The sequence below is a fragment of the Ooceraea biroi genome, chromosome 3 (assembly GCF_003672135.1).
Source record: "Ooceraea biroi isolate clonal line C1 chromosome 3, Obir_v5.4, whole genome shotgun sequence".
In the NCBI taxonomy this organism is placed as follows: domain Eukaryota; kingdom Metazoa; phylum Arthropoda; class Insecta; order Hymenoptera; family Formicidae; genus Ooceraea; species Ooceraea biroi.
Window position 1 is genome coordinate 10,928,820 of NC_039508.1, and position 25,160 is coordinate 10,953,979.

The following is a 25,160-nucleotide window of genomic DNA, read 5'->3' on the forward strand; positions in this document are numbered from 1 at the left end:
TTGTATCTTTATAGAGTCGCGCGTTAATGTTACGACTAACATTATTTATTTGATATATTATTACATTATTATCCTTATACTATACATTTGTTTTACAATCTTCCAATGCACTTAACAGCGAAAAACATTTGGGAAACTGTTGTATGGAATGTACATATATATAGAGAGATGAATAAATATATATACATATATATTATTAATGCTCCGTGATGTACATCTTAGTTTGGAAGCAAATTTCAGTATCTACAAATAGTAGTGTTACGTCTGGAATGTTTTGGAACATAAATATTCCAGTCAAACAAATAAATTGGAGTTATTATAGATATTCCATTGTAACGGAGAATATTAATATTGCTTGCTAAAATTATCATACATAATTTACTATTAGAACTTATCGTTAAATAATTGTTCCCTGATTGTTCGACAATTATTTAGTTCTTGAGCTCTTCCGATTATTTAAATAATTTATAGGAATATATCTATTTTATACGTTTCACGTTTAAATAATGGGAATTCGAAAAGAGATATTTCAGAAATAAATATTTTCGTAATTGTTCCAACTGCTCTAGCACTTCAATCTTAAATCTTAAATCTCGCTTTCACATTTTAAGAATTTATTTATTTCCGTACTTTATCGCATACTTGTTCTCTCTGAAACCTCTTTATAACTGGAAGTGTTTCTTAATAGTCGTTTCCCTGAGTTCACAATGTGCTACAAATGTGTCAAAATAGAACGGATATTTGTACAAATTTTACATGCGATTTTTTTCTCCGCTGTAATGTGTAACGGTTGGTTTCATTTCTATCTGACTAGTTCTTTACGTTATTATAACGTAAGTGTACAAAATGATGGCATGATGATTCATTGTCATCTAATATTATAATATATATTACACATGGAATATAAAACATTAGAAATTTTATATCAGATAGTGAGATACATATTCACAAAGTGGGAGCTGAAATGAACTTAATCTGGTGGATTAACTGTCGGTACGAAGCAAAAATACATGCAACAGTTCTACAGAATATTTCGATACTTGTAATTCCTGAAATACAAGTAATCATCGGGCAATCGTTTGATTTCTATGATTGGACTGCTGGTAGGGAGAAGTTTTCGATCATGCTTTCGCGTTCGTGATGCAGCTTATCAACGTACGTGGCTACTCTATTGTTGTGCTTTCGTACCAGGCTTTGCTTTTTTATCATTCTTTTTATGTCAGGATAACACTTTTGATAATAAAAGATCGCATGGATGAAATCCCACACGCAGAACTCAGGCCATAGTACATTGCTGAAGTAGAGGCACGTTTCGGAGATCTGAAAGAGCATGGCGTTTACAAGAAAAATTATTATACTGCAGCTTTGCATCTATCACGTTATAAAAAGAATCGAAAGTGCAGAAAGATAATGTGAGATTCTCTTACTTGCCACATGAGGAAGTCGCTGAGTCGAATTTCTCCCGAAGTGCGAATCAGCAAATCTGGATTTGTAGAGTGATACGTGTACAAACAGTCAGAAATTAAATCCTCATTAATGTCCTCTGGCAAGATATCGGTACGTTTCACCGCTGTCGTTATATCCTTAATCGCATTAGTAATTTCATCTCTTGCTGCAAAGATAATTTTTTTTGTCATCAAAATAATGTTATATAACACTAACGTGTTATATAACATTATCATTTATCTGTCTATGTGGAAATACGAATTATACTCACACGTATAAGCAAAAGCGATATTTAGATTAGTTTTATTGTTATTCTTAGTCATGATAATGACTTGGCTAATTAATTTACGTATGTTCTCCGGAAGCAAAGACAGATTGCCTATAACGCGAATGCACACCCCATTTTCCATTATATTCTTGCTGGAAATATATGCATTTATGATTGCAAAATCAGTGCAAACGCAACGTGACATTTCTGCATGATCAATCCAATGTTCAATTAACAATTGCCGTACCTATTATCCAAGAGACCCTGGAACTTTTGCCTGGCGAGTTCCATGAGATCATCGACTTCCTCTTTGCTGCGTTTGAAGTTATCTATGCTGAATGCGTAAACTGTGATCTCTGTTATGCCGAGTTCTGTGCACCAACCTAACGCTTCTGACATTTTCTCGAACCTACGTCAAAAGTGAGAAACATGAATACTTGGTGATGTAATGTACCGGCAAAGTTTCATCAAGAAGATACACACATACCCTCTCGCGTGTCCTTCTGTTTTTGCTAAATTCTGCTTGTTCGCATAACGTCTGTTACCGTCCATTATGAAGGCCACATGTCTAGGCACCTGGCCTGTCCTTAAAGCCTTTAAAGCCAGGCGTTGCAACCAGCTCAAAGTACACTCTCTTATCCACGTCGACATCGTGCCTTGCGACCGTGCCGTGCGAAAATATCGGCTCTACGTCTACAACTGAATCTTCCTTTGCCGAGCTCACTATCGGACAGGCGTTAGATAGTACTTATCGGCGAACTTGAACGTTTGCAAATTACGTATTTTAAAAAATTGCTACTGTGACAAACGCGTGACGCTAATGAGCCGTTAGTCACCGGGCTAACCTTCATGCTGGGGTTAAGAAATGTTATTCGCGCGGCGCCTCGTCTTCGCGGGCATATTTAATTTTCGCTCTTATCTATGCGCGCTGCATCGTTACGCGGGCAGTGACGATGCGCCAAATTATCGAAACTTGGACGGCCTTCCCGCGCGGTTTTCCTCCTCTCGCGACCGCGTTACGTGGTGCACGAGCGAGCCGAAGAACGAGGCAAAACGACGCGCGTTCCCGAAACTCGCGCGTGCCAGTCAGGTTCCCCCTTTTATCATACTAGCGCGGGCCAGATCACCGGAGCAGATCAGCTGCAGTAATTCTCGACACGTGCATCTCGCTTATCGTCACCGATCATCATCGATAATCCATGGCCGAATGTCAGCGGATCGCCGGCAACGAACGAACGCCGACGCGGCGTACACGGCAATACCCGAAGGGCGCTTCGGCGGAGTGTCGTGCGTGCAGCACGACCACTGGCCGGTGATTCATGCGACGAATCGTCGATGCGGGTGCGGCCGCCATATTGGCGCGTTGCTTCGACTTCGACGATCCACGGTGGGGTAATTGTGAAGGAGAGCTCCTTCCTCTCCGATTTCCTTCAAACTTGGTAGAAATGTATATTTTGGTCCTAAAACACGATTGCGAGAAGGAAAATCGTCGCTCTCAAGTAGAACCAAAGTTACAGCTTACTCAAATGACAGTTTCGGGGTTAGGAAATCTGTCATACCGACAGTCTACGGGCGTAGCGCACACTGACCAAGCATGCGCGGTGTTTTTTCACATGCTTTTTATGCTTATTTTGTTCATAGTATACTTTATAGCAGCGAAATGTAAGATTACTTGTGTTAAGGGGATGCTGGAGTTGCTAGTGAACTATTTTTTCACTGTAGCGATGGTAATTGCAGTTTCGAAAATTCTCTTTATTGTTTGTGCAGAATAAAAAATCCTTTTCCACAAATGAAGTATAGATAGAAAGAAAGTCCGCTCTACAGGACTTTATATTCAAAATGGAAAAAAGTTAAAAACTTGCATTTGTCTTTTCTAACTTTTTCCCATTTTGAATATAAAGTCCTGTAGAGCGGACTTTCTTTCTATCTATACTTCATTTGTGGAAAAGGATTTTTTATTCAGCACAAGCAATAAAGAGAATTTTCAAAACTGCAATTACCATCGCTATAGTGAAAAAATAGTTCACTAACAACTCCAGCTTCCCCTTAAGGCGATCCTGGAGTCGTCTGTATTACCGGCGGAATCGGTGATTTTCCTGCATTAATTTCCAAATTGCTATTACACTTCGGACACTGTATTTCTTTGTTTATTAAATGATGCTCATTGGCAAATAAAAAGATAATTTGGTAATTATAGTTAAATACACGGTATTCTCTGCTTTAACCAAAATCAAACAGTTAAATAGAAATTATTCTCTACTTTAATCGAAAGTAAAAACTGCGAAAGACCTAACCCAACCCAACCGCGTTTTTTATTTAAAATCAGGAAGGTCGTCTGTAGTATACTTAATTACCAAATTATCTTTTTATTTGCCAATGAGCATCATTTAATAAACAAAGAAATACAGTGTCCGAAGTGTAATAGCAATTTGGAAATTAACACAAGTAATCTTACATTTCGCTGCTATAAAGTATACTATGAACAAAATAAGCATAAAAAGCGTGTAAAAAACACCGCGCATGCTGGTCAGTGTGCGCTACGCCCGTAGATTGCCGGTGTGACAGATTTCCTAACCTCGAAACTGTCACTTTTCAGCACGTAATAACTTTTTTCTACTTGAGAGCGACGATTTTCCTTCTCGCAATCGTGTTTTAGGACCAAAATATACATTTCTACCAAGTTTGAAGGAAATCGGAGAGGAAGGAGCTCTCCTTCACAATTACCCACGGTGGATATATGCAGGGCAAATTGCACGCACGTGCTGTAGAAATAGATGAGAACTCGCGGCTCTCCGATAATGGCATCGCACAAACAATTGTGATTTTATAATGCGCCTCCGCGCGAAAATCGCGCCTCCGCCGTGAACGTAGCTGCGCATCGCGCGCCATTGCTGCAGGTTTCTGCGATTGTTACAATGTGCGCTCTCGCCGCTCGTTTTCCCTTTTCCTCCGGTGTTTTCCTTCCGCCAGCATAAACACGAAACGAAACGCGAGCGAGTAATCTCGATGCATTTTGCAAATTTTATGCACGCGAGGTTGTTTCGCCGCTTCTTCGGGAGGAATTTCAATATTGTTGTCCTGATAGGCGAGAAGTTATCCGCGATTCATTTTCAGTGACACGACAAATTTCTCTCGGCTCTGCACAAGTAAACTCCTCGATCATGCGACTCGTACTGCGAACATTAATTGTCTGCATCATGACAATCGTGCGTATCGAAGGTGCAGAGTAAGCACGTGTGATGTAGGCAACAACAATTTTCTGTCGGTTGCCCGTTTAATACATAATTCTCCGATTACTCTAGCTAGGAGTCGTCGTCGATCACCGCGAACAAGTGTTTTCGATATTTGTTTATTAATACTCTGTTATCTGCTCGTGTACGTATACGCGCGCGGCGGAACATGACCTTTTTTATAAGTTATATGATAATCACGTACTTGCGTACGTTTTACAGCTCTGTCATTTCTTACTCGCCACATGAATTATAATAACGCGCAGCACGCGTTTCGATTAATTCGCGAATTGTAACCTCGTTCGCAAGAACGTTTTCAAGCGTGCCGCGTTCAATGGCGGATTCATCGCTTCGCCAATAGGTTCCCGGACGACGCAACTTGGCCAATGGCCATATTTCCGTCGCGATCCGCGTGAACGCAAAATTTTTCATTACAGACCAATAATTCGTCGTAGTCGCGGTGAAAAATCGTTTTATTCTGCGAGGAGAGCCCGAAATTTGCCGCACGGTGGAAACCATGCCGATAGATCGGCGAGTGACGTAAGCGGCAGCGCCGGGCCCTGCGCAACGTTGCGTACGCGCCTGCACGCGGAGCGCCGCCATTACGGGAACTATTTCCCGTCGAGCGGACGGCAGGCTGTGCAGTCGTGCTGCGGTCACAACCAGCTACGAGCAGAAAATGAACTCCGTGGTTATCACGGCGCTATGAGCCGTAAATCCGATGTTTTGCCGTTACTTGTGAGTGAATAGCAATCGATTAAATCAGTCGGGATGGAGGCCAGCGCGTCCAGGAACAAGTCCGGGATCGAATCAGGTAACGTAGCACGCGTCCACGCGACGTATCGCGAATCGGAGCGTGTGCGTGCCGTCGTACCGTACCGCCGTCCGTCTAACGCGCCGTGCGTTCTTCTTTTCCAGAGTTGTACTTCCTGATCGCGAAGTTCCTGGCGTCGGGTCCCTGCACGGAGACGGCGCAGGTAAGTGCGCCGAACCCGCACGGGGTTCACGTGCGCGTGAATGCGTCATATTAACGCGCGGCCCAACGCGTTTTGTTTCAGGTGCTGAAGCGAGAATTGGAGCGTACCGAGGTAAGCCGATCGGCAGGCCCGACACTGTGCACAGCGCGAGTGGCGGGCCACATGGCTCGCACGTGGTTTCTGCTTGTCAAAACATTAGAATCTCAAGGTCACTGACCTTGGGGTGGGCAAGGATTAATCACGGCCGTGCGTGCGCGGTATCCGCGCGATCGGCTCTGCCGATCGTCGCCGATCGATCGGCAGATCGATCGTATCGATCCTCGCCCCCCATCGATTCGCCATCCCCTGTATGGATTTTAGATCGTTTGTTTGTTCGCAGGTACTGCCGTCGCGGCTCGACTGGGAAGCGAACGTGCACAGGCAGACGTTCGAGGAGTTGGTGAGTATGAACGAACACGGGCGACATGGCGATCGGCAGCAAGGCGGACATGGCTCGACTCGCTTGCGAGTTCGGGCGTCCCGCGGGGGACGCGCCGTTGCGTCGCGCCGCGTCGCAAGGTGGTTCGATCAAATAATGCGCCGAGTGTGCAACGAGTTATTCCCGTTGATTCGCAGGGGGGTGCTCTACCCCCTTTCAGTCCCACCATGACCATCCTCCGCCACGATTCCTCTCACGTCGATCTCTCTCTTTCTCCCTCTTTCACGTGTCGTCCCCTCTCCTTCTCTCTCGCTCTATCCCAAGATCGAGACCGTTCGCCACGATCCCCACCACTGCCGCCCGTCGGCCAATCGCCGTGCGCTTCCGGCCATTTCGCGTGAGCTGATCAATGAATATAGATGCCCACGGCTTATTTATAGAAACTGGTCTCGTGCGCGCCGAGCGGCCCGCGCCGATTGGCCGATGCGCAGTGGCTCGCGCGCTGACTGGCCGGCCGCGGGAACTACTTGATCGTTCGAATCTTTGCGCGCGAACATTCAACGCGATGACACGTAGAAATCTTCGGTAGTGCTTTGCGCTACTTTGTTGGACTAGTTTCTTTGGGTGACTTATCACCACGACGATGCTTCCAGGAGCAGAAATATTCTCACATCGGGCCGAATCATCTGCTGGAAATATGTGCCAGGATTGGACCTGTATTGGAAAAGGAAGTACCGCCATGTGTTCTCGGAGCGTCATCACTTCTGGGAGCAGGCAGGCAATCCTTGTTGCGGACTCAAGAAGGTAATATAAAATCTTTGATGTTCATTTTTATTAATGTAGTTATTTGTTACTCATGATAAACTGTTCAATTTTAGTTGCAACGCACAATGTTTAATGTTTCACACATACCAAAGGTATATTTTTGTGTGTTTACAGATATTACGCATTACTCGCGCAACGTTGTCGATTTTTCTGGAAGACTCGGTGGAAAACCCTTTCTGGAACCGACTAGTAATGTGTTAGTGCCTAACATAGGTGAGACTCGAGACATATTTGCCACATGCGTTGCCAGTACTCCTTCCTTTATACCTTTATTTCCAACGTGTAGCATCAATGTATAATTTTTCTCTTGTGCATATGTTTTTGCCGAATAGTACGTGTACTTCAGGGACGTGAGAATTCGGGCCCTTTAAGTCGAACGGAAGCAATACGGACGAGGTTCTACAATAGGATGCAATTGTATCGACATACATTGGGTCACTTGTCAGCCGTTTATTGCGTGCTGTTCGATCGTACCGGCAAATATATCATAACTGGGGCAGACGACCTGCTTGTCAAAGTTTGGAGTTCCATCGACGGACGTTTACTCGCGACTTTCCGAGGCGCGTCCGCGGAGATCATGGACATCGCGGTGAATTTCGATAATACTCTATTAGCAGCCGGGAGCTTAGATCGATTATTACGCGTCTGGTGTTTCCAAACGATGTCGCCTGTGAGTACCTTGGAAAGAAGATGCGCCGGGAGTGATCATTTCCCGGTCTTCTTTTTTATTTATGCTTACGTAATGGTTATAGTCACTCTGAAATTAATGTTTTCCTCAGGTGGCAGTTTTGAGCGGACACTCAGGCATGATTACGTCCATCAATTTTTGTCCAATACCGTGTAACGATATTTACTACTTAGTTTCCACTAGCACTGATGGATCCGTAGCCTTTTGGTCACACACGAAGAAAGCGAACGAAAGAGCGGTGTTTCAGTAAGTTCAATGATGGAAAGACTATGCGAGTGACGCAAGCAGTGCAAATAATTCTTCACTACATACTTGCTCGCGTCGTCATTGATATTGTTCTTTCATACAAGCTTTTTGCGTGGAACAAAAATTTGTGTGATGCACGATTTATTTCAGGCCGAAGCCTATTCAGTATCATGAAAAAATGAGACCCGGTCAAGCACAGATGATTTGTGCCTCCTTCAGTCCTGGAGGTGCGTTCATGGCGGCTGGCTCTGCCGATCATCACGTGAGAGTTTATGCGATGTTGGGGAACGAAGGGCCGCGTAGGGTCCTCGAGGTCGAGGCGCACTCTGATACTGTCGACAGTATTCAGTGGGCGCACAGCGGCTTAAGACTCATTTCCGGTTCGAAAGATGGTACCGCGCTCGTTTGGCATTTCGAGCAACAGCAATGGATGCATAAAAAGCTGTTGATGACAACGAAGCTCCCTGGGTGCGTTGTCAATAAATCTCCTTTGGTGAAGATCTTGTTAGGAGAGACTTTATGAGCCTCTCAATGTAATAATGTAACGCTCTATTCTTTTTTTTGTTTTACAGAAAACCAGAGACGATCGATGATACGAGCAAAAAAAATAACCAGCCAAAGGTAACGATGGTTGGCTGGGACCAGAGTGACGAATATGTCATAACGGCGGTGGACGATTACTCATTGAAAGTGTGGAACGCCAAGTCGGGTGAGCTGATGAGGGTTCTACGCGCGCACAAGGCCGATGTATTTGTGCTGGAGTCGCATCCGCAGAATCCTCGCGTGATACTCAGTGCCGGTCATGATGGGCAACTGATCATCTGGGACGTATTGAATACCGAGCCGATAGCGTGTTACCAAAACTTTGTCGAAGGCCAGGGAAACTGTTCCGTTTACGACGCGAAATGGTCACCCGACGGGACGATGTTCGTCGCGACAGATTCCAACGGACACCTTATGATGTACGGGTTTGGTTCCGGCGTCGAAAAACTGAAAATAGTAAGTTGCATTCGTATGTAATTCTATTTATTTATTTCGTCTTTCGTTTTTGTCGCATATCGTTTAATTCCAAACAATTATTCTCAGGTGCCGAAGGAATTATTCTTCCACACTGATTACCGCCCCTTAATAAGAGATGGAAATAATTACGTTCTCGATGAACAGACGCAAACAGCGCCGCATTTAATGCCACCCCCATTCCTCGTTGACGTGGATGGCAATCCCTATCCACCAACGCTGCAGAGATTGGTACCAGGAAGAGAGAACTGTAGAGGAGAACAGCTGGTGCCAAATATTGCCGTTGGTGCTGGTGGTAAGATGACGATTCACGATTTATAATAATACTTTATACGTCATATGTATAAAATAATTTTCTATTAAAAGATTAATTTTATTTTTTAATTTCATAAATTGTTCATAGTCAAGATTTCTCGCACAGATAATTTTTTTATTAAAAATTGATGTATAAATCTTTATTAAACAGGAATGCAAGAGGTTATAGAAGGTCTTCCAGAGCAAGAGCCGAGATCGAACATAGATCGGCTAATCGAGGCTCTCGCTCAGAGACAAAATATCGATGTTGACGGAGAGGGTGGGGAAGACAGGGGAGACAATAATGCTGCGGAACAACCGGTCCGTCATGCAGCGAGTCCCCGTGGTAGCAGGGCTGGTCTAAGAAGAGAAGGCAATGTTGAGGGCGTCCGACAAAGTAGCGGCAATTGGCAAAGAGACAACACTACGCCATGGAATAAGCCTATTCTCGCTCGTCCTATGAAGGAGTCCGTCAGACAGAATCAAGCTGAAGCACTGTAAGTAACTGTATAACTCGCAATTCTTTGATATAATAAATAAGAACAGAAATAAAAAATTGCCATTTGTGCCAATTCTGAAATTTAATCTTGCGTATCTTGTGTTGTAAAGTCAGGCGATGGCTGATATGGAATTTGATACCTATCAGCGGGAAATGCGACGCAGGCCGCAGCCTACATCGAGTACCGCGACTAATCAAGGAAATGCAGGGAACAAGCCTGTAAATCGCCGACGCAATAAAACCACCAGGCATGGTTATAGAACTAGAGCAGCGCGCGGTGAGGAACAGGAGGAAGAAGAATTCGAGGTACCTCACAGAAGCGATGTTTAATACTGATAAGTATTAACTCGTGAATGATGATGTTTGCTACTGCGACGAAGCCTCAGAAGCCTCTACAAGCTGGTTCTACCACTTTTCAATGTAATATTTTGCGTTTTTACAGAATCTTGATAATCCTGCCACGTCGGCGAGTTCGACCAGCAGCAACAGCAATGATTCCACTGCTCGCGAGGAGGATATGTGCGAGGATAGCTCTAGCACGGAATCAAGTACGGAATATTCGGATTGGATTGCAGATCACGGAGTAAATCTGGAGCCACCCAAGCGCAGTAAGCGCAAACGCGTAAAGAGAAGGTCTCGCACACCTAGTCGCACACCGCCTAGCGACACGGACAGAAGACGCAGTAAACGTCCTAAGAAAAGAGTAATTTTACGATACGTTACTTTAATGTGCCATTGAGATTTTACCTAACTAATTTTTCTTATTATTGTCGACAGCAGCATATAGTTAATGGTAATCGGGAAGTCCCTGAAATTTATCGTCCCTCGGAGTGGCTTACCGAGGTAATACCGAGGAAGGCTCCTTATTATCCGCAGATGGGCGACGAAATTGTATATTTCAGACAAGGTCACAAATTGTATCTAGATGCAGTTAGGAATAAAAAGATTTATGAGCTTAGTCCACGCTGCGAGCCATGGACCAAGATGGATATCAGAGTATGTTTACTTCATTCTATGAGAGTACGAGTATCAAGAAATATGTATGTGTATACTAATCAGACGTGTGTATTCCAGGCACAAGAGTTTGTGAAAGTAGTCGGCATTAGATATGAGATACGACCGCCTCGGTTGTGCTGCTTGAAATTGGCATTGATGGACGAAGACGGTCGGCTTACCGGGCAGAATTTTACTATCAAGTATCACGATATGGCGGATGTGCTGGATTTCCTAGTGCTGCGTCAGACCTTCGATACGGCGTTGGCGCGTAGTTGGTCCGAAAATGACAAGTTCCGTTGTATGATCGACGACGGTTGGTGGATGGGGCAGATTATATCTATGGAGCCGTTGGAGGACGATTTCCCAGAATCGTTCTTCATGTGCTTCCGCGTCAGGTGGGATAACGGGGAATACGAACGTATGAGTCCTTGGGACCTTGAACCGGTTGATGAAGACAGTAAGTTTATTGTGTTTTATTTATTATATTTTTCATCAGTTAAATGTGTTTATTAATGATATGTTGTTGCTTGCTTTAAACTCTTCAATCATGTTATACGTGACAATATTACCTGTTCAGGACTTCCCATGGAGGTCGGTGGCGCGGTTCCCGTCCGGCCAGAGGAGATACAAGCGATACTCTTCCAACCCCATACGGAAGAGTGGCCGATGGGCGACAGGGAAGCGACGTGTCGTCGAATCATACGAGGGTTGGATCAAGTAATGAGCCTCGCAATCGCGGAACCATTCGTGGCACCGGTGGATCTCAGTCTTTATCCGTCTTATGCATATATTGTGGAGTATCCAATCGACTTGTCGACGATAAAGGCTCGTTTCGATAATCACTTTTATAGAAGAATCACGTCGGCCCAATTCGACGTTAGGTACTTGGCAAAGAATGCTGAACAGTTTAACGAGCCGCACAGTGAGATAGTGAAAAAAGCGAGAATAGTCACCGACCTGTGTCTGCGCATAATAAAGTAAGACACAAATACACACAATTTTTACAAATTTTTTTACTGCGAGTGTTGCATTCGTGGAATTCGTACGTTCTTCACGGACGTGAATGTGAACTTCGTTATTTGCGCAGGGAACCCATCGACATGGACGTCCCGGCGGTGTATCACCAATTGGCTGACACGTATCATTCCTCCGATTCCGAGATGGAGGACAAACCTTCGACGAGCAAACAAAAGTCTAACAAAAATGTAAAAGGTTTGCAGATAGAAATCCCACAAGATTGGAGACCAGCGTGTCTCCAGTTATTGGATACCTTGTGGCAGTGCGAAGATTCGATCCCTTTCAGGTAAACCGTGATGAAATTTGCAACTTTTCAATAGCGTTCTTTCCGAGAGAACCAAACGATGCTCAAAGAGGCTGGATTGTCGTTTTGCAGAGAGCCAGTTGACAGATTTGAACATCCAGAATATCATCAAATCATAGACACGCCGATGGATCTGCGCACCGTCAAGGAGGACCTGCTGGGCGGCAATTACGAGATGCCGTCGGAATTTGCCAAAGACATGAGATTGATATTTACGAATAGTAGGAACTATAATACGAACAAACGCTCGATGGTATGTATAATGATCCGCTGTGCTTTTGTGATTCTGCAACATCCTTCTCAATATTTCATCCTTTATTCAGATATATTCGATGACGATGAGACTGTCGGCCATGTTCGAGGAACACATGCGTAAAATACTTTCGAATTGGAAATCACGGAGACGTGCGAATAACGCGAAGAAAAAGAAGGGGAAAGGGAAGCAGAAGAAAAGGAAACATCGCTTGAGCAACGGCACGGGTAAGCGTTTATTGCAGTCACCGTTTATGCGACTAATGCCAATTTCCACCAACGTATCGCTTAATTTTAATCGTAGTTTAACTCACTCCTTGTCTTTTTCTAAGGTAGTTAGAAAGAGACGAAAAGTGAGTTAAACAACGATTAAAATTAAGCGATACGTTGGTGGAAATGGGCATAAACAGGGCGCGTTCATAAGTTGTTTCATCTGCAGGACCATCCAAGTCGAAGTCTGTTCCTAGCGACGATGATGATGAGGATGATGTAAATAGCGAAGATGAAGAGTCGGGTAAAGAGCAGAAAAAGAAAAGTACTGACGTATTTGCACCCGGTACGCGCGTGTACCTTTTCAGCTTATTGCTCTGTATGCATGTATCATGGAAAGAATTTGCCACGTTTTACGAACACGTTGTACGAACATTCTGAATAGAAAAAGCTACTTTTTAGCTGAAATTTGGAAAATAATCTTGATTTTAACAAATCAAAGAGAGTTCAAAGAGAGCTAATAGGCTTTATATATTTACACGCTGGTACTGCGTTAGAGTACACATGAAACGGGGCAAATTTCTTCTGAGATATGTACAACAGATTATTATTTTTGAAAGCGCTAACTCATCAACGCTAAATCAATCTCTTAATTCGCCATAATTTTGAGTCGCTATTTATGTTATTTTTAGTTATTAGGCTTGAGTCTTCTGCTCGATAAGAAAATCTGAATGTGTGTTCGTACCTTGATTTTCTAGGACCATCTCGAATGACAAACGGTCACTCGAAGCGATCCTCCGGCACATCCCGGCCGACGCTGAAACTGCGGATTTACCGATCGACCGTGTCGAAGAAGCCAAAAGACAGTGATAGTGACGCTAGTGAGTCCGAGGCGTCGTCGGAGACCAACAGCAGTGACAGTGCCCCTGTCCGAAGAACTAGAGCGAGAACGGCGGTAGCTAGTGTTAGTGCCGATTCGGATTCCGGGGAGATTTATACACCCGGTGGCCGGAGATCAGTTCGAAAGAATCGTGGGAAAAATATTAAGAACGGTAAGCATAAAGCCAAGCATAAATCCAAAGTGAAAGCGAACGTTATCGCGGACGACGACGACGACGACGACGATGACGATGACGAATACATTGTGGAGAACAAAGTGAACGAGGTCAACGAAGAAGACGAGGAGGATGATGAGGAGCCGTTCATCGCGCCGGACTCCTCGGAAGAAGAGAGCGAGGACGAGAAATTCATCAGAAGAGACACTAGGTCGCGGAAATTGGTGAGCGAGGCTGAGCACAACCAGAAATACACCGCTAAAAACGGGAAGAACAGCGATAGCGAGAGTGAAGAGGAGGAGCAGGAGCAGGAGGTACAGGAAGAGGAGGAAGAAGAGGAGGAGCAGTCGCAGAATGAGGTCAACAATCAAGACTCTGACAGCGATTACTCGTACAAGGAGCTGAAGTCATTGCGTTCGAGTAGACGGAAACCGCGCGGTTACGCGGCCACCAATTCCCACGACACGAGACAACAACAGCTCGGCAGCAGGCGTTGCTCCAATCGAAAGCGTCCTCGTTACAACGAGGAAAGCGACGACAGCAGCGTGGCGCCGACAGCAACGATGCGAAACCGGCGCAAGATCATACGACGCTCGTACGCGGAGGACAGCGACGATAGCATACCAGAGCCTGGCATTAGCATAAGCAGCAGAGGTCGCATACGGAAAATGACGCCGCGTGCACGCGCTTATCTCCTAGAATCACCTTAACGACATCTCCTATGTTAGTAGAAATCATGTGTATAATAAGGAACATTCAGATACATAAATCCTCGATGACCGCACATTGGAAAGGAAAAAAAAAAACTGCAGGTACGAGAAGAGGAATAGTTCTTAAGTTTGTGTATTTACCCCATTTCGATTCATTTTACGTGTAAATACTAAATGTTTATGCATACAGAATATTATGATGTATGAACATAAGATGATACATGTACGACAGATCAAGCAGGTTGCTACTGTGAAGTACTTCCGTTTTTTTATGAAGCGGTTCGTTCTTCGAAGCTGGCACTCTTTTCCTTTTTTTATTTTATTATACTTGTCTGTTTGCTACCGAGTAATGAAGTAGAATAATGATACTGGTGGAAATAGAAGCGTCAGAGAGAAGAAACGCAAGAAGAAAAGACACGCGATACTTTCGTGTCTGCGTGGTCATTCTGTACTGTATTATTTGTAGGTTTTCTCGAATTCATAACAAGAAACGGGCTCATATAAAGTTTTACTCATTTATAGAAGAGTTTTATCGTGTTACAAAGATACAATTACCTTTATTAGCCATCTTGAAACTATGAAAGCACACACGAGCACACTACTCGTGAAAATTCATAAATGTAAAGAAATACGTTTGGTTGTGCAATTGCTTCCATTGATTTCTAAGATTTGATTGACAAATGAGTACCTACGATCGTAAAAAGAGAATTAATATCATAAATCATGTTGGAAAGTTGTAGCAAAAACCGTCTTTTTAGTCTTTTCGAAGAGACGGAGCAAGTTGAACAATGCACTTATGAAATTAATCAAGTCATCGTTTTAGCAGATTATGATGTTATAAGAGAGTTACTCGTTGAGAGTTTATCCACTGATATCTTGCTTTTTTTTTAAATATGTTGAATCGTAAAAACATATATCAATATTTTCTTTCTCTGTGAAAGATTCTCAAGGAAAATGTAAGGAAACGAAAGTCGTAGGCAGTAATTATATGAGCTTATCTGATTTCTATACATCGCTCCATAGCTTCGTAGCTTGTTACAACACTCGGTTACCTATTTAAACAGCAAATTCTAACCGATTAAGACCCGGTTCCACCAACGTCGCTTAATTTTAACCATAGTTTAATTCATTCTTTGTCTCGTTCTAAGATGAGTAATTAGAAAGAGACGAAAAGTGAATTAAACTACGGTTAAAGTTAAGCGACTTCGGTGGAACCGGGCATTAATGATTTTGTAATATAAGTATGATAGATTAGTAGCTGTAATAATAATATTGGTGTGTAGTTAACATAACGAAGAACTGATTTTATTTGACAGAATGATAAAATTGATTAGATAGTACAAGAAGGTATTTTTATCTTTTCTTTTTTTCTCGTCTTCTTTTCTGTCTTTCGGAAAACTTGTTACGAGCGCTGCTTTCATTTTTCACGATTTCTCTCATCACTCGAGTACAGCACGTGCTGCTTGTGGAAGAAGCAAATCCCCGTACATGTAAATATATATATTGTATCTACTCAAGTATTGTATTCTCCTTTCTTCTTTTTACTATTGACGTTACATAAAAGATAACACATGACTTATGCATATAGTCCGCAAGATTGCGCGCAAGATAACATTTTTTATATAGAGTTTGTATATCTTACGGATCTCTAGGGAGACTTTTGTGGTCATGCAATTTTAGAGTTTTTCACGAAGACAAATAGATGTTTTCCAGATTTATATATAACGTGAACTCTCTCTTGAACCGATTAAGCATTACGTAGTTGTATAAATAATTAACGTAAGACAGTTGTGCCGCAAACTAACATAGTTTAACAAGACACATGCACAAAATCATCAGAACATCATTTTGACTGTCTCGAGCTATTGTGATATTAGTTTAAGAATACTGGATATATATATATATATATATATATATATGATAATGTAAATTATCGATAATTAGGATTACAATGGAATATTTTTTTAATGACTTAAATAAGAGAGTCATATCACATAGACTCGATGCATCCAGCCTTCGAATAATAATATTATTTAACGATGTTAACTTTGGTCTCACACTATTGTATAACTGATATATTTCACACTATAAATACCCAGAGGTAATATAATTTTATGTATATAAACTCTGCCGGATACACACACGGATTTAATGCGGAAATAGTTTCCTTTTATGTACAGTTTGACACTTATTCTGTTGTGAAATTAGCGTGCTCTGTTACATGTTTCTTCGAAACCCACCGTCACCAATAAAAAAAAATTAAATTGTTTTACATACGTCTGCCTGTGCATTTTTATTATTCGTGCCATCAATTTTGCAAGTTATATGGAAAGATTCCCATTCCTACTTCAGTAAAAATGTAAAATGCGTTTTTTAGTGGAATTTTTATCTTTTAAAATATTTAATTTTTAAATCAAATGGCTTATTCATTTTACAAACTCGAATACCCAATTACTCTCTTGTGTAAGCTACAAGTTCTAAATCCAAATTTTTTAAGTTTGAGATTGTACATAGAATTGTTTATAACAAATAAACTGTGTGTGGTAGGAATTAAGTTTTATAATTAAAATAAAACTTTGTTGATAAGTTTTTGATAAGTTAAAGAATACCCGAGAATATTGCGGGACAATTTGGGAAGTAGGAAAATTTTCCACCTTTTATATATGCGTTCATAACATATGAAATATTTTATTTTAATATTTTTCTTTTATTTGTACATCTAAATCGGTAATACGATTGTTATACGAAGAGACGATTGCACGTAAGACTAACGTTTTAGTTTTGATAATAATTTAGTCTAATAATGTAGTTTTACAAAATGGCAGCCATATTTTTTGTGATTACGATGAAAGTATATACGAGAGGATAAGATGGACAGAAGATCATGATTTTTCTTCAGTCACAGTTTGCACATCGTTCTTCATTCACAATTCCGCGAACGTTGGTGTTGTCCATACAATCTCTCTGTACTTCTATCTATTTTCCGTCAGCCTACCTACCTATCAATATATAAAAAAAACAATATCTTAATTGGATGTATGTCTACGAGAGATATTTTCATTTGCAGATAATAAATTCACGCACTGCGAGAAATTGTTACAATATTGGAATCCAGTGTATGTGTGTCGTGAAAGCTGAATCATAGGCTTGCGAGCTAATATTATTAACGAGTCTCACAACTTTTAGTAAATGAGAAATAATAAAAACATTTTGATTAGAATTAAAATGCGTTAATTCGAAAATATAATGCACAGATACACCGGATATCTATTTAAATATTTTAACTTTAGAGGAAGGTATCTTTTAAACTGTCACGGGACGAATTTAACTCTCTCTCGAGGCTTTCATCAGAATCGAGCTTGCTTAGTCCACGCTTAGATCCGCTCGTGACCTATGCTCAATCAATCCTATTCCATGGAATGCCACAATCTGCCGAGAGGCACTCAGGCGGAAGATGAATATTGTTCCCTAAGCCTATGGAATTCGATCTCCTTCTGCAAGTACTCCTTGACGAAGGGATGTTCCAAGTGCGAGTCTTTCAGTTGGCTCAGATAACGATTCGCCACTTCCGGCGGTTTGCCCATGTGCTGCGAGAGAACGATCATATTGATCAACGTGTCCGGATTATTGCTATCTTTATCGAGCGCCTCTTGCAGGGCCGTCTCCGCCTCTTCGTACTTTGCTTGTCCGATGAAACAGGTGGCCTGGCCATTCAGTAACATGCTCGTGCTGGAGTGCTTGTCTATCATTTCCTGAAAACAGTTTGCAATCGTTAAAATGTGTGAAGATGGATAAATAACTATCATGTTATGTCTAAGAATGGCTCATTCTTTCTTACTTGGAAGATGTAATAAGCATCCTGCAGTTTGTCACCACCGCTGGTGATGTTCACCCACGCTTGCGCGAGCTGGGTCAAGGTAGCGTCGTCATCCTTCTCCTGCATCGCCTTGAGCTCCTTGCGTGCCAGGTCCAGGCGGTCCATCTTCAGGTAAATTTGCAGCGTCAGCGCCATGCACTCCAGATGATCCACGTCGTGCAGTATTCGGAGAGCGGCCTCCAGATTCTTCTCGTGATAGTAAATGGTCGCGGCCACAATCAGGAAATTGTGATTATCGAAATTCGGGTGACTCGCCTCTTTGTCCAGCTCGGTCACTATGGCATCCCGGTGATGCGGATTGGCGAAGTAATCCGCCAGGATCTTCAATGGCTGCAGCTCGAGGGGCGACGAATTGTTGATTTCGTCTAACACCACACGGAACTTCCTCTGTGCTATGTATGCACGATAGAGGAGTACATCTCGTTCCATAGCCACTTCTGGAGAGGACGGCTGCAGGAGATGGAGGAACGAGATAGAACAAATTGTAATGATTGCTGTAGTGATTATTGTCTATTCAACAATATTTAATAAATTCAATAACACATAATGTACTATCAACTATTAAAATAAAAAATCATGTACAAGCATGAAAGCAGTGATACTATATATACATGCAGCATGCATTTTACAAAGGAATATACTCCACTGGATGGACTTTTAATTTACTACTAAGGACGATGAAGCTTCCTAAGTGTGACAACTGCATGATTAGCTTAAAATGTTCAAGTAATTTCAGAGAAATTTTGTTGCAGCAACGTATGAAAGCGTCTGCTAAGAAGCACGGTGTCAATGGTCGCGCACGTGAAAAATCGGAACGCAGCAGCGCGTGGAGTCGTGTCAATAGGAAATGACAAACGGAAGGAAGCTCACCTTGATCTTTTGCGCCTCGTTGATGCATTGCTGATAATTACCGATGTAAAAATGATTTCTCACGTCGAAAAGCTCGTCGACGTCCTGCTGCTGACGTGCCATCTTGTCACCTCTGGCCACTTCTGGCTAGAGAACCTCAAGTAAGAGTATGGACATCGTGGATCGAAAATGGCGTTCGTTTGTCACTAGTATGGTCACTATCTATGAGGAGTATACACACCCCCACCACGACCACCGAGTGGGGGTATATAAGCCGCGCCGCGCCGAGCATCCAGTCTGCACAAGTAGCACCTCCGGCTCATTTTTCATAAATGTCTTCAAAAAGAAGAATAAAATCAACCGACACGTGATCGACACGAACCGTAATCCGTATGCATATTTAGGTTAGACTGGCAATTTCCAACGCATGCGTCGCAAACGGGCCGAGGTGCACTATCTCTACCGTTCTATGACGCACTCTCTATTCCGCACGCTCTATTCCGTACCACGTGACTTCAGCCTTATGAAAGAAAGCGATAAATCAAAACTTTCGCGAAAATTTGCGGAAATGGCGGATTTACATGTGATTTCCTAGAAAAGGTTAACCTCCAAAATTCGCCGTCAAAACTTTATCTTGGTGTACTTGTTCGAGTTACGTACGAGAGGTTAGGTTTGACATCGCGGTATCGTCCGGTGCGCCTAATGAAGAGAGAGTTGCCGTCCTGGAGGTACGTCGTTGCTCGTCGTTCGCGGCAGGACGGGTTATAATCCGTCGACGTAAACCTGTCGACACGTACGATCCACGAAGATACTTCAAGTCGCGAGATCGTTCTCGTTCGCGGCGCGAACCTGCGAATATCACGTCGGCATTTCGGAGCACCTCCCAGGTACGTTCCCTTCTGCGAATCACTATGAGCTAAGCCCCTAAGTAGATTAAGCGATTAACGCGTATCCTTGGACTGACGGCACATCGCGCCGAACACGTCGCCAGTGTCACTGGATGCTCCAATCTTGCGGAGAGGATCGAGGCTGCGGGAGCGAGCAACGATGCCCAACGGAGCGAATTTGGGGTATATCTGCGTAAATGATCTCGTGAAGCATGCGAGAGCCAATTGTGCAGGGAAGAAGCGACGCAGCGTGTACCAGAGGCTTCCCACTCTGCGCCAGAAGTCCGAGATGGCGAAGAAGAACGGTAACGACAAGACTGCGTATATCCTCTTGAAGAGATGGCTCGACACGGTCAAGTGGCTGAAGAAAACTCAGGATTACAAGGACCGCAAGTCCATCTGTTCCACCAACATGACCATCGATCAGGTAAGCAGCAGTGTATGGTAGTGTATGCCAGAGTAACCAGCCAGATAACTGTGTGCCGCTGCGTGTGCGTAAATACACGAATGTTTGTATTCTAGATAAATGAAGTGAAAAACATACTTGCAGACTTGAGGCAAAAGTTAGAGATACGCTATGGAGCATAGTTCCAGGAAGCACAATGACGCGGTGGAGAAAATGGAGGTGGACAGGTATTTGATCATAGACGTCAGGCAGAAAGCTCATTATGACAGTTCCAAAATTACGTTCGACAAGTGCATCAACATTCCACAATCGGAAATTAAACCAGGGTAAATACAACATCTCGCATAATGTTTTTTCGCTTATAACTTTCTAATTTTATAAAATATCCTTTTTTTTTCAATTCATCGTCGCGCTTGGAACGTTCATCATGGTGTGTTTGCTTTCAGAAAGCTGGGCTACAAGTTCGCGGACTGCTTTCACAAGAACAAGCAGTTATTCGATTTAAGCATCGGTCGGCGCAGCACGTGGACGTAATAATTCTGGTGGACTGGAACACTACGCAGGAAACTTTGACGACCAGCACTTATCTGAACATACTGAAGGACATTTTCGAAAAATGTGATCCCAGCACAAAGCATAAGAAGATCAAGATTCTCAACGGAGGCTACCAAGAGTGGCTGATGACGTATCCGACGTTTACAACGAATTCCAATGTGGCTGTGCCCGAGTTCAACGATGTCTCGAACGCGCAACAATTTGAGAACCCGGACGCGCCATGCGGACCCATCCGCCACCCTGACGTGGAAAATTGTTTTTATTTATATGCGAAATTAATTTAGTTTACTATATTGCAAATTGTTTTTATTTTTTGCTTATTGGCTTTTATTATATTTGTGTGTATTGTGTCTGTGCTTACTGGCTTTATTACACTTGCATACACTTTTATCTTATTTCTGTTATTACTTGTTAATAATAATATGTATTGTAATTTTGTTCTTTTTGCTTTTTGGTATGTATTTTTGTACGTAGTCTTTCTTCATTCTTCCCTTCCCTCGGAGTCGGGCGCTCCCGACTGCAGTCCACCCGTCCTTCCAGGGCTCTCCTTGTGGGACTCCTACCCCCCCGCTAGGGCGTTGCCTGCGGGACTCCTTACCCTTCCCTTCCCTTCCCTCTGCTAGGGCGGTACCTGCGGGACTCCTTACCCTTCCCTTCCCTTCCTCCCGCTAGGGCGGTACCTGCGGGACTCCTTACCCTTCCCTTCCCTTCCCCCCGCTAGGGCGGTACCTGCGGGACTCCTTACCCCTTCCCTTCCCTTCTTCCCCCGGCTAGGGCGTTGCCTGCAGGACTCTATCCCTTCCCTTCCTCCCGCCAGGGCTCTCGGACCCGCGGACCTCCTACCCTTCCATCCTCGGGCGCGGTTTTAGTGTCACCAACTCGGCAGCATGACCCATCCATGGGGCATTCTGCCCGGTCTCGACAGGGATGCACGACATTTTGGACGAGCGCAGTCCGGGTGGGCGGAGGTGGTGGCCGAACCTCCTGGGGACAGGGGACGTAGCCCACAGGGAGACGTAGGTCGTACAAAATCACCCTTTTTAGCCGGGAGCGTGGAACCGGCGGAGAGTCCTGACGTAATGCGCCTTTTAGTTCCAGGACTCTTTGTGAGCGGTTTGGTTGGTGGGATAAATAAAAAAACTTACTTTTAATACTAATTTTTCGTACTAATGAAAAATTTGTTTCATTTATTGAACATTTTAATCACTTTTATATTTCATAAGCTTTTTAATATTGTTATAATATTTATAATTATATATTATATAATAAGCTTTCTCGAGTCGCTGTTGAGTTGTATTCGAAAGTCCATCTCGTCGTTGAACAATACTATTTATTGAAAATTGTTGAAAATTGGTGAAAATAGAGTTGCGAACGTTTTGCCGTCGAGTCGTACTACTACCTCGATTTTAACATGAGGCCGTGGTGATATCTAGCAGTGTTTCCATGGTATCAAAGATGTATTTTAGATAGAGTCCCTTAATTGATAAACCTCAATTCCGCCATTTTCGATCCCACTAGAAACTAGACCAATCAGGTGCGAATCCACGATGTCCATACTCTTACTTGAGATTCTCTACTTCTGGCGATTCCGGCATTAGGTTAGTCCTTTCGTCGCCTCTTCATCCCGAAAAAAGTTCCTAGCGCGACTGAGAGAACACATAGAGAGGAAACTCACTCTGCTCGAGATGGTAGCAATGCGGCGCTGACTTCGCGCTAATTTTCAATTTAAAAAACAATGCCAATATCTGCAACTTCACATCGTACGTGACGTAATTCTATCAAAGTAAGTACGATAATTAATATTTAATAAAGAATTAGTTTTTATTAAATATTTGCGATTGATATGGATCCATCAAAAAATCGGCAACGTCTTGAAGATAAACCTCATAAAGGTAATTTAATTACCATCTTTTATTATCTTATTTTTATATCTTCAATTTTGTAATTTGCAATCAGTACTGCACAGCACACTTTCTTTCTTTTCCTACTAAAATCTGATTTTATGTATCAATTCTATTTGAGAAGAGAATGACAAGGAAGATAGGGAAGAAAATGCAGGGCTACAAGTTGAACAGAAAGTGAGGATTCTGCACCTAAACATTTCATAATTAATTCTATGTCAAAGCAATCTGCTGTCCACAGAAGCAAGATGCTGATAAATTCGAGGCATCAGCAAGGCCATCCTCTCTGGTCGGAAGGAGCGAAGTTTCTCAGAGCGAAATGCAGAATAGGCACTCGTGGCTTCAAAGGGCACATCAGAGCAACGTCAGAAATCATTGTCGGATAACTCATAAGGCACACTTTCCCGATAACTTACATGGTCTCTACAGTACACGTTTCTCTGCGAACGGTGAAATGGTAGTCGTCGGGTTTGGATCCGGTGGTGTGCAGGTAATGACTTTCTTAGTTCTTACGCATGCTGTTTGAATTAAAATTAACAATGTGCGATTAAAATGAAACAATTTTGCAGATCCGAAATGGCACGACGGGTGAATTAAAGGCGACACTCAAGTCTGGCCTGGAAACTTCGATGCCAATTATGTGCTGCAGATTCAATCCAGTCCGAAGAGACGTCTTCTATGCCTCCAGTGCCTGTGGAACCATTTTCATGTGCGACACACGCACCAAAGAATTTTCCAGGTTTATCTTTGGTAGGCGATGATGATTCAGTGTGATGTAGCATTGTTTTCTCAATTTGGATTGATCTCAACAGAGCCGGACAACGAAGTGAATACGATCGATGTCAGTATCACGGGAGATTATTTAGTCTCTGGTGGCAAAGACGCAGTTGTCCGACTTTATGATATAGAAAGCACCAAAGTTAATATTATATTAAGTAACTGTTAGTGATTTAATTAAGTTAATTGCGCATTTCTTTAAAATTTTCGTTGCAATTTTTAAGACTCGGAAATATGCGAAAGGATATATATAATTTTACCTTAACATAGATTTATTTCAGTTGATATTAATGTACAAAAAGGACGAAGAAAGTCTGATGGAAAACAGAGTAAATTTTCATCGCATGAGGATATTTGCTTCCAGATTTCATGACGTGTATCCTGATCTGATTATTACTGGTGGCTGGGACGACACTGTTAGAGTAATTTTCAAGAAACATTCGAATAAAAGAATTCTTAATACATAGATTATAAATGAGAAATATTTGAAGCGTAAAAGATAATAAAATATACTGACTAAATTTAATTTATTATACAGAAAGATTTCTTTTTTCAGATTTGGGATATCAGGGTTCCATCGGGCTCGGCGAGAGTTATTAAAGGTCCTCATATATGTGGTGATGCCATAGACATACGCGTAAGAAGATTTCGGCAAGAAATTTTATCGACGATAAAACTTTACGTCACATAAATACAGCTTCGTGTATCTCGTTTACTCTCAGGAAACACACATCCTTACAGGCTCGTGGGTGGTGCGTGATAGTTTGCAATTGTGGGATTTGACGAGTGCGAAACTCATCGACACGATCAATCCGCAGAACAGGTCGTCCACCTTGAACGGTGAATTTCTTTACGTGGCGCATTACTTCAACGGGGATCCTTCCAGTGATCTCGTCGTGATAGGCGGTTCTGGTACCGGTATGGTTGAAGTGATTAGTCTAAAGCAAAAGAAGGTTCGTGATCGGTTAATTGTATTACGTTGAAATTGTTACAGGGAGGAGAGAATTATTTATGTATTAATATATAAAACAATTTAATTTCATTCATATAATTTCTTATGTAGGTAATGGGAAGCTTCAATGTAAGCAAGCCAATCTTCACTATAGACAGCTGCAGGTCTGTAATAGTATTTGGTGGCATGGAATCTGCGATCACTTTTGGTGATTACAGTTAACGTGGGCGGAATTATAAATACCTAAAAATTTAAAAAAAACCAAATATATTTACATCTATTATATAATTCAATTATTTTAGAGTACATTGTTTTATTTATAAATACATCGTCAAAATTATAACGTACTACGAAATATCATTTTCGCAAAGATAAAGCAGAATATTAAATAATTATCACGACTCGATGATCCTCACGACGATTGTGCCGAATCGTTTGCCGTTTGAAATTTCGCGCCCGTGTGAAGTGCTACGAACACGTGTCGTCAGTTGTATGTACTTGCGC

At 42.6% G+C, this 25,160-nt stretch overlaps 4 protein-coding genes across 9 annotated transcripts; 2 read left to right on the top strand and 2 right to left on the bottom strand.

Moving 5' to 3' along the window:
* Positions 1 to 28: 28 nt before the first annotated feature.
* LOC105276969 (dehydrodolichyl diphosphate synthase complex subunit DHDDS) lies at positions 29 to 3,025 on the bottom strand. Of its 2 annotated transcripts, none has more exons than XM_011335047.3 (5): positions 2,202 to 3,025; positions 1,962 to 2,123; positions 1,718 to 1,866; positions 1,428 to 1,612; positions 29 to 1,320 (listed from the first exon to the last, which is right to left on the bottom strand). In XM_011335047.3, the coding sequence occupies exons 1-5, from the start codon at positions 2,363 to 2,365 to the stop codon at positions 1,087 to 1,089; spliced, it is 894 nt and encodes a 297-aa protein (XP_011333349.1). In that variant the 5' UTR covers positions 2,366 to 3,025; the 3' UTR covers positions 29 to 1,086. The 2 variants fall into 2 exon arrangements, with proteins under 2 accessions (XP_011333349.1, XP_011333351.1); XM_011335049.3 differs by having other exon boundaries at positions 2,198 to 2,339.
* A 2,546-nt stretch (positions 3,026 to 5,571) lies between these two features.
* Positions 5,572 to 16,728, top strand: LOC105276970 (PH-interacting protein). 5 transcript variants are annotated; one of them, XM_011335050.3, is made up of 22 exons: positions 5,572 to 5,758; positions 5,863 to 5,921; positions 6,003 to 6,032; positions 6,301 to 6,360; positions 6,993 to 7,143; positions 7,279 to 7,377; positions 7,497 to 7,834; positions 7,944 to 8,098; positions 8,249 to 8,566; positions 8,671 to 9,097; positions 9,185 to 9,410; positions 9,582 to 9,906; positions 10,019 to 10,214; positions 10,351 to 10,611; positions 10,686 to 10,904; positions 10,983 to 11,361; positions 11,482 to 11,881; positions 11,992 to 12,207; positions 12,298 to 12,478; positions 12,549 to 12,705; positions 12,917 to 13,033; positions 13,446 to 16,728. In XM_011335050.3, the coding sequence occupies exons 1-22, from the start codon at positions 5,716 to 5,718 to the stop codon at positions 14,450 to 14,452; spliced, it is 5,364 nt and encodes a 1,787-aa protein (XP_011333352.2). In that variant the 5' UTR covers positions 5,572 to 5,715; the 3' UTR covers positions 14,453 to 16,728. The 5 variants fall into 5 exon arrangements, with proteins under 5 accessions (XP_011333352.2, XP_011333354.2, XP_011333355.2 ...); XM_011335052.3 differs by having other exon boundaries at positions 12,917 to 13,012; XM_011335053.3 differs by having other exon boundaries at positions 12,917 to 12,991.
* A 388-nt stretch (positions 16,729 to 17,116) lies between these two features.
* On the bottom strand, positions 17,117 to 19,416 carry LOC105276972 (coatomer subunit epsilon). The gene is made up of 3 exons (XM_011335055.3): positions 19,200 to 19,416; positions 18,291 to 18,779; positions 17,117 to 18,204 (listed from the first exon to the last, which is right to left on the bottom strand). The coding sequence occupies exons 1-3, from the start codon at positions 19,299 to 19,301 to the stop codon at positions 17,896 to 17,898; spliced, it is 900 nt and encodes a 299-aa protein (XP_011333357.1). The 5' UTR covers positions 19,302 to 19,416; the 3' UTR covers positions 17,117 to 17,895.
* Positions 19,417 to 20,349: 933 nt separating this feature from the next.
* On the top strand, positions 20,350 to 25,048 carry LOC105276975 (WD repeat-containing protein 38). The gene is made up of 10 exons (XM_026968405.1): positions 20,350 to 20,492; positions 20,588 to 20,797; positions 20,918 to 22,809; positions 23,169 to 23,417; positions 23,497 to 23,677; positions 23,740 to 23,846; positions 23,986 to 24,126; positions 24,261 to 24,341; positions 24,427 to 24,657; positions 24,768 to 25,048. Exons 4-10 carry the CDS (start codon positions 23,247 to 23,249, stop codon positions 24,876 to 24,878), a joined length of 1,023 nt encoding a protein of 340 aa, XP_026824206.1. The 5' UTR covers positions 20,350 to 20,492; positions 20,588 to 20,797; positions 20,918 to 22,809; positions 23,169 to 23,246; the 3' UTR covers positions 24,879 to 25,048.
* Positions 25,049 to 25,160: the final 112 nt, after the last annotated feature.

Coding starts and splice junctions, on each gene's coding strand:
- LOC105276969 (XM_011335047.3), bottom strand. CDS start 2,365: ATGTCGACGTGGATAAGAGAGTGTACTTTGAGCTGGTTGCAACGCCTG. Junction 1,867..1,961: donor CAGGGTCTCTTGGATAATAG/GTACGGCAATTG, acceptor ATATATTTCCAG/CAAGAATATAATGGAAAATG. Junction 1,613..1,717: donor TATCGCTTTTGCTTATACGT/GTGAGTATAATT, acceptor TTATCTTTGCAG/CAAGAGATGAAATTACTAAT.
- LOC105276970 (XM_011335050.3), top strand. CDS start 5,716: ATGGAGGCCAGCGCGTCCAGGAACAAGTCCGGGATCGAATCAG. Junction 10,612..10,685: donor GTAAACGTCCTAAGAAAAGA/GTAATTTTACGA, acceptor TATTGTCGACAG/CAGCATATAGTTAATGGTAA. Junction 12,706..12,916: donor TCGCTTGAGCAACGGCACGG/GTAAGCGTTTAT, acceptor TTTCATCTGCAG/GACCATCCAAGTCGAAGTCT.
- LOC105276972 (XM_011335055.3), bottom strand. CDS start 19,301: ATGGCACGTCAGCAGCAGGACGTCGACGAGCTTTTCGACGTGAGAAAT. Junction 18,780..19,199: donor ACGAGGCGCAAAAGATCAAG/GTGAGCTTCCTT, acceptor CATCTCCTGCAG/CCGTCCTCTCCAGAAGTGGC. Junction 18,205..18,290: donor ATGCTTATTACATCTTCCAA/GTAAGAAAGAAT, acceptor AACTGTTTTCAG/GAAATGATAGACAAGCACTC.
- LOC105276975 (XM_026968405.1), top strand. CDS start 23,247: ATGCAGAATAGGCACTCGTGGCTTCAAAGGGCACATCAGAGCAACGTC. Junction 23,418..23,496: donor TTGGATCCGGTGGTGTGCAG/GTAATGACTTTC, acceptor ACAATTTTGCAG/ATCCGAAATGGCACGACGGG. Junction 23,678..23,739: donor ATTTTCCAGGTTTATCTTTG/GTAGGCGATGAT, acceptor TGATCTCAACAG/AGCCGGACAACGAAGTGAAT.